Consider the following 7,433-nt stretch of genomic DNA (forward strand, 5'->3'; position numbering starts at 1 on the left):
CCTGGGGGAGAGATACCTCCTCAGTCGCTCTTCCTGAGGTTTCTTTTGATATTGTACACAACATCTAGACATCATGGGGCCTTTTGGGACTCTGGGGCACTTGCTCACTTCAAACAACAACAACATTGATGGTATAACACCCATCAATTCTGAGAACTATAACAACATTATTGACCTATCATTTTATAAGGATGTTAGCAAAATTAGTACCCTAATTAGTAACCTACGCCCAGTGGTTGAAAAGGTTTGCAGATCCTTTTAAATAAGTAAAAGTAGAAATACCACAGTCTAAAAATACTGCCTAAGTAAAAGTATAGAAGTATTATCAGCTAAATGTATTCAAAGTATCAAAAGTAGTACTAATTCTGCATTGTTATATTATTACAGAATATTATATTATCCAGCTGTATCATTAACAAATACATGTAACAGCATTTTATTGTTGTATTTCTTCCATGTGGAGCCATGCTTTGTATACGACTGGGTAGATTAGTTGTCTAGTGCTGCATGATATCATACAAGCACATCATTTATGTCACAAGTAACTAGTAACTATATGTGTTAAATACATTGTAGTGGAGTAAAAAGTACAATATTTCCTGCTGAAAAGTAAAGTTCTTGGTTACATTTCACCACTGCATATGCCTATATATAAATATATATATATATATATTTATATATATATATCATTATATTACTACACTAGGAAAGTGATCATATAAGAGATTAGGAGCAAATAAACTAAATTAACAAACACATTGAGATTGACAGCTGTGAAGAGTGTAGTTTCCTGCCCTTTGTAGACTGTCAAAAACAGGATGCAGGACGAGGGGGAGCAGCACTTTATTCATAGGTTGACTCAGCTCAACCGAAACGTGGCTTTTCGGCCGGTTGTTTACAAACTTTCCCCTTCGGTAAACCGCTCGAGTCGACATGCTGCAGCACACATGCAGGGATGACTCCTCCACAGCGCTTTGTGACACAGAAGTGAGCGGTGAACCTTTACAGTACCTTCATTTACTCCAGTATGGTTTCCTCTGTGAGGTTGTACATGAGTAGATCGTACTATATGTGGGTGAGTGGGAGACATGACATTAATATCAACACTCAGTGACCTTTTTATATTAAAGTGGATTTATTAAAGTCACCCTGTAGTCTTAGTAAACACACACACACACACTGGAGCATGAGATTAAATGCACCTCGTCCGTCTTTCTGACCTACTTTCTTACACAAACAGCTTTAGTTACCTCACAACAACAAACAGAAGCTGTAGTGTATAAGAGAGTACAGAAAGAGCAGTACAATGAGGACCACGAAGAATGTACACAGTATGACGGATATAATACTGTATTTATTCATATAGACCACAGTAGATTAAAACAAAAGTGGTTTGTTGTATATATAAGTTTATTTGAAAAATGGGAATGTTAGTTTAGGTACATGTTCACTGTGTTGTGCGATTGTCAGCATTTAATAATAAATAATACATTTTATTTATATAGTGGTTTTATACAATAAAAAAACATTTCATACAAACACAAGATGCAAAAACAAAACTAGAACAGAGAGCAGTTAAAACTAGCTAAAACTAATTAAGCCGGGTTTTTCTTCTGGTATCTTTCAAACAAGTCTTATAGCTTCCTTCTCGAACTCATGACACGTAAAGAATAACATCTTTTGTGCATGAAAAGGTGGAAACCATTCCCTCTCAGCGTCACTGGTCTGTTACCGACAACATGTTGTCTCCAACAATCTGTTTCACTTCTTAGTTCATAAATCACATCCCTATTCTTTATACGCTCGGTTTTCACTTCTTCCTTTAAAATAAAAAGGGAAGAACTTTGTTTCTTTGAGTTTTTGGTAATTTTATGGAATTGGGGGGGGGGGGGGGGGGGGGGGGGAACATACAAAGAAAGCTTGTTTTAAAATCGAGACATGTTGGTTTATTATTAGCAAGCATGCATAGAAGCTGAGACACAAACATGTTGCATGAAGTATGACATATAAAAAGTCATGATCTGTTTTAATATCTGTGGATACAAAACATCTCGGTTGAAGAAACAAACATCTGCGTTTACATCCAAAGCAACGATTCAGTTTTCAATTTCATTGGGAAACTACTGGCATGATATGGATCTCAGATATAATATAGCTGTTTATGCTGAAACAGAACAAACAGACTCCATATTTCGCCAGCGTCAGACTTGAAGGAGCTCACAGAACCTTATCCCATATTACTATATTTAGTATGACACGGATAAATGCCACACTCTTGTTTCTGATGGTCTTAAGTATTGAAATCTGGTACAGACTTACTTCGGGAAAGTATGGAGCAGTACAACTTTGAAATGTTGTGATCACATGAAAAATCCCACTTTTTTTTCAGGATTCTTGAAAAATGAGGAAAAACTATTAAATACCTTTCATAAGAAATATATTTTTATACAGTATATATGTATATATATCTTTGTTATTAAACTTTATTTATGTATATTTATCTATAAATACTAAATACTTGACTGTTTACCTTGTAGCCTCTGACATACAGACATTTTCTTAGCATACTATATTTAGTCTTTGGGTACATCAGACTACTTTTCGTCTATAAATTATAATGAAATAAAAAGTACAGTACATGCCCAAAGACTAAAAATACTGAGATAAGAAAAATGCACTGTGTCTTCTTGCATTTCATCCACTGTTCAGTGGAACTGACCACTGAGGTCAACGGGACAACATTTACATTTGATCAAACATTCCCCAGCGAAAAGGGATTCTTTGTAAGAGTTTCCATTCTTTTCACCACGCTGGTATGACTGTGCAGCGTCTCACCACACGCATACTGTACATCATCACGGGGACTGAAGTGCCCTCCTTTGGCCAAATGCAGAACTTCAGATATCCATTAAAAAAATAAAAGTAACAGTGACGTTCATGTCCGTCCAACAGAGGGCAACGTACTCTTCACTTTCCTTTCTTACAGGACAATAGTATGTGAACGCTCAAACTTAACACCCATGTGATTGTTGGACGTGTCGTTCCGAAACCGAGGGCGTTAATACGCTGCTGCAACGGCCTCCACTCTTCTTAGAAGGCTCCTCCCAACATTTTGGATCTTGTCTGGCTGCACTGAGCTTTTTCGAGCAGCTCTATCGGTTTATTTAATGTCACTGTCGCTCAGGGTTTGGACTTTGCACACTCCTTTACCGGCGACTTCAAAGGCAGCTCCCTTGTAGGTTGCGACACACTGGCCGTCCGTGCGGAGGTCGGGCTTGGATCTGCTCCCACACCTTCTGTTTGGGGTTCAGCTCTTTGTCCGGTTCACCTGCAATCCAGAAATCAGTTTCATGCATTAACACTCCTTTGTTGTCTACAGCGATGTTATATACCTTTTATATTCTTCTGCTTACCGTTTTACAACAGTTTGCACCTCTGTATCTATATATATATATATATATATAAATATATATATGTATGATATGTTATATAATGATTCATCTTTAATGGTACCTGGGAAGCCCTGCAAAGTAACTCTGTCCCCCGGTTCTGATCCACTTGGAGGTTCAAGAATTTCGACCCTGTCCGATGATCTGACACACATGAGCGTAGCCTGGGACATCACTCCTCTCGTCTTGGCTGGCTTCAGGTTACACAGCAGCACTGCCATGCGGTTCTGCATCTGCATGAGTTCAGGACACACAGATACATATTTACAGCCCATTTGACCCTAGAGACCTTTCAAAAAGAAGAGCAGAGGCAGCATGTCGTGAAATGACTGTATACGACATCTTAGAAAAATTATAATACATCATTCATTGAGGTGCATCCTTTTAGTATTTACTATACACGTCTAGAATCTATCATGTTAATAATAAACTGTTTTGGTGGTAGGGAAAGCACGACAGTCATAGTAAATATACTGTAAGTAAAAACAGCTCACAAGACGTAGATGTACTGGTTCTGTAAGTCAGAGCTCTTTACAAGGCAAGTCATGTTCTTCCGGACCCAACTGGGAAAACATATTTTTACAGTCCTTGCCTTGCTTTGTGCCTTCCCCAGACTGCAGCTGCACAGTCACACACACATTATATCTTAATGTTACAGAAACAAATGACAGATGCCACTGCATGCTGTGTACAAGAGCAGCCCCAGATCAAAAGTACACAAAAGCAAGATAATCATGTTTCAAGTCACGCTGCAGGTAGAAGTCCCTTAATAAAGCTGTCGTAAAGGCAGACAGACAGTTTAGGATACATGACCTCAGCAGGCATCATTTTTTATTTAAATGACACGATATTGTGTGCTTCCACCAGTTTAGGGAAGGCTCTTTCCCGTTTCAACATGGCAATTGAAACTGAGATATGTTGTGTTTTCGTTATCTTATAATGAGCCCGGGTCCTTTTCCAGGGAGTCAGCCATGTTGCAGCCGTCGTGCGTCTACAGTCGCTCACAAAAGGACAAACCGATCACTGGCTCTAGAGAAGGCCTTTCACGTTTTTAAGTTACCTGAAGGCAACCATAGCTTTCAGACATGTTTGTAAAACATCTGAACGTCATTGCTCTTAAAAGTAGTGTTATGGTAAGGATGGCCTCCGAGTGAGGTTTCCAGGTCCTGCACACTGTCCCTTTAAATGTGCTTTTATATCATTGCAAGTTTAATATCTTCAAATTTCCAACTGCATACCTATATTATTAATAAATTACAATTAAAAACAAGACTGAGCAAACTACACGTTTCGTTTCATCAGATTCACTTTGTATTTTCTTTTATATCTTTGGTTTTGAACTGTCACCTTGGCTTCTGGAGAATTGTTGTTATGACAAAACAATTCATCAAGGAAAATATATACAAGTCAAAAATAATCATTAGTTGAATCACTAATAATTATATATAAAAAAATCACATGATATTCAAGAAATCCCTAATTCCCCCACACAAAGTTATAAGAGCAATGCTGTACCTGGTCCAGAGGTATGTGCTTAGCTAGCTCGCTGACCACCGTCCTGGGAGACGCCTCTCCAACATCGACCTGCTCCACATACAGACCGTCAGTCTCTGGAAGCTGCAGCGTTGTGATTATACGTCCGACACGCAGGTCCAGACGAGACGCGTCCACCCTGGCTTCTTCTTGGCTTGGAGCTGCCGGCTTCTGCTCCGCTTTTCCCCCTCCTGGCATCAAAGAAAGACAAATACAGTTACTCACAATGGATATAAAATGTTTCTTCAAACTTAATATTCTCCATGCGAGTGGAAATCTAATATCGTAATGTGCTAATGTGTTGTGCATTTTCAGCACAGAATGTCCGACAGTAGATTCAACAAGTGTTAAAAAGGAAAGATCGCAACACATTTGTGATGAACTGGAATGCAGAGTGTGAGCCAGACTTTATCGCCCAAAATCAGTGCCTGACCCCACTAATGCTTCTGTGGCTGGATGAGAGAAAATCCTGTGGAAAGCCTTTAAGGACAGCGGAGGCAGCATGTGAATGCCCATAGGTTTCTGGAGTGACAACAAGCTTTCTCTCTATTATCCCACAGAATAGATTCAACTACAGACCAACAGCTGCTGCTGTGAGTACTTTCCCCAAAACTAAAATGGGGCATTGGAATTTAGGAATGTGTGCTCATCAATTCCTTTTCTACGCTTCTGATCAAAACGTATCGTTTCAAGTCTGAGGGGATATTAAACCCACACACTGAGATGGTTGTGTGGAGAAGTAGAGGTTAGCAGAAGCCAGCAGATGCAGGTCTTATGTCTTATGCATCGCTCTCTGTGGCTGGGTTTAGCACCTCAGAGTCGCAGAGATGATGGATTTGGGGTTTAGGGCTCAGACTGCAGACTTTGACACAACACCAGCGATTACTTTTTTACAAATGCCAAGCAACAAGGCTGGACTACCAACTAGGCAAAGTGGCAAACTGCCCCAAATGCCCCACAATCAATGCATGTCAGTGGGTTTTAATTAATAGCAGATTAAGGAATTAGCACCACTTAAGTAGAATACCATCGAAGACAGGCCCTGCATTATATTGCCTTGTAGAGGGCCCCTGTGACAACATAGCTTTACATAGAGCTGCAACTGACACCATTTCTCAGAGCCCAAAGTGACAAATGCAGATTGCTTGTTTTGTAGATCAACATCCAAAAACCCAAAAGATATTCACTTTATTATCATATAGGACAAAGAGAAGAAGTAAAGTCCTCACATCTGAGAATCTAGAACCAGCACGTTTGTTTGTTGTTGTTGTTGTTTTTACGTGGAAACCGCTTTTCAAATTTGCTGCAGAATTTATGTTGATTGACTAATTGATTAACAAACTAATATTTATATAAAGTTGTGTAATCTAATTACCACAAATTGACATAACTTTTGGGCCAGGTAGTGGGGGGGGGTCAATAAGGAAGGCAGCTTTATTTATATAGTATATTTCAAACACAGGGAATTTAAAGTGCTTTACATTAAGGCAAAGAAAAAAGCATTAGAATGACAACAATAATAATAATAAATAAAATCAATTGAGACATAGGTCCCTAAAAAAACTGCTGCCAGTTGCCAGGTCCCAACATCCAGCCTTTATAAGAGCAACTGGAGGGAGCGGAGGGCTGTCAATATGAATGCCCTTGCAATCACAAATATGTTTAATGTTTCCAAACGTACGTGGACACTAACATTACACTTATATGCGATTTTTTTTTTTAACTCACCTTTAGGCTTGTTGTACGTGGACACTCGGCCACGGAAGCCCATCTCGTGCAGCTCCCGGCGGACAGTCCTCGCGCTCACTTTGGCCCCGGAGGCGCTCTGAAACTCGGCGGTGAGAGCTTCCACCGAGGGCGAGCAGTTCTCCAGCGCTACTTTCTCCAGCACTTGACGGTCCTCCTCTTTGAGCTTGTGCGGTCGGCCGCTCCGGGGCAGAGCCGTCGTTATTCCTCCACGTTTCCACTTCAAGATGACAGCGCTCACGGTGGAGCGCGGCAGGTTAAGCAGAGCAGATATCTCGCGCACGGACTTCTTGCACATGTGACACCCGACGACTGTCCCGCGCTGGAAGTCACTGAGCTCCTCGCTGCGACCCATCCTGGCGCAAACGTCAGGAGACTGCATCCTTCATTGATTTCTCACCTCGTCCTGCTCTTTTCCCCTTTTCTTCTTCTTCTATGTTCTCAATGTTTGAAGGCTACTGGGTATATTACTGCCCTCCACAGGATAGAAAAAACACATCAATCACAATTCAATCACACGATTGCGGATAGAAAATAAGCAAAGATAAACAAGTAAAACAAATATTATTAGAGGTATATAAAATAAATATAAGAATACATATAAAATTGAAAAAAAGCAATTAAATTAAGTCAAAATGACATGATAAGAGTGACTAATTCCAGCGAAATATGCAAGTATGTATAAACAGCAAACACCAGAATAAT

General features: G+C 39.9%; 1 protein-coding gene across 1 annotated transcript; it reads right to left on the reverse strand.

The window, feature by feature from the left end:
- Window positions 1-2,401: 2,401 nt before the first annotated feature.
- LOC115010148 (aminoacyl tRNA synthase complex-interacting multifunctional protein 1-like) lies at window positions 2,402-7,222 on the reverse strand. Its single transcript, XM_029434638.1, has 4 exons — window positions 6,711-7,222; window positions 4,965-5,173; window positions 3,514-3,682; window positions 2,402-3,328 (listed from the first exon to the last, which is right to left on the reverse strand). Exons 1-4 carry the CDS (start codon window positions 7,108-7,110, stop codon window positions 3,219-3,221), a joined length of 888 nt encoding a protein of 295 aa, XP_029290498.1. The 5' UTR covers window positions 7,111-7,222; the 3' UTR covers window positions 2,402-3,218.
- Window positions 7,223-7,433: the final 211 nt, after the last annotated feature.

The sequence above is a fragment of the Cottoperca gobio genome, chromosome 1 (genome assembly GCF_900634415.1).
Source record: "Cottoperca gobio chromosome 1, fCotGob3.1, whole genome shotgun sequence".
Classification (NCBI taxonomy): domain Eukaryota; kingdom Metazoa; phylum Chordata; class Actinopteri; order Perciformes; family Bovichtidae; genus Cottoperca; species Cottoperca gobio.

Excerpts from the sequence above, each read along its gene's own strand:
- LOC115010148 (XM_029434638.1), bottom strand. The coding sequence starts at position 7,110 with ATGCAGTCTCCTGACGTTTGCGCCAGGATGGGTCGCAGCGAGGAGCTC. Across the intron at positions 5,174-6,710 it reads CACGTACAACAAGCCTAAAG|GAGGGGGAAAAGCGGAGCAG; the intron begins GTGAGTTAAAAA and ends CTTTGATGCCAG. Across the intron at positions 3,683-4,964 it reads AGCACATACCTCTGGACCAG|ATGCAGAACCGCATGGCAGT; the intron begins GTACAGCATTGC and ends GAACTCATGCAG.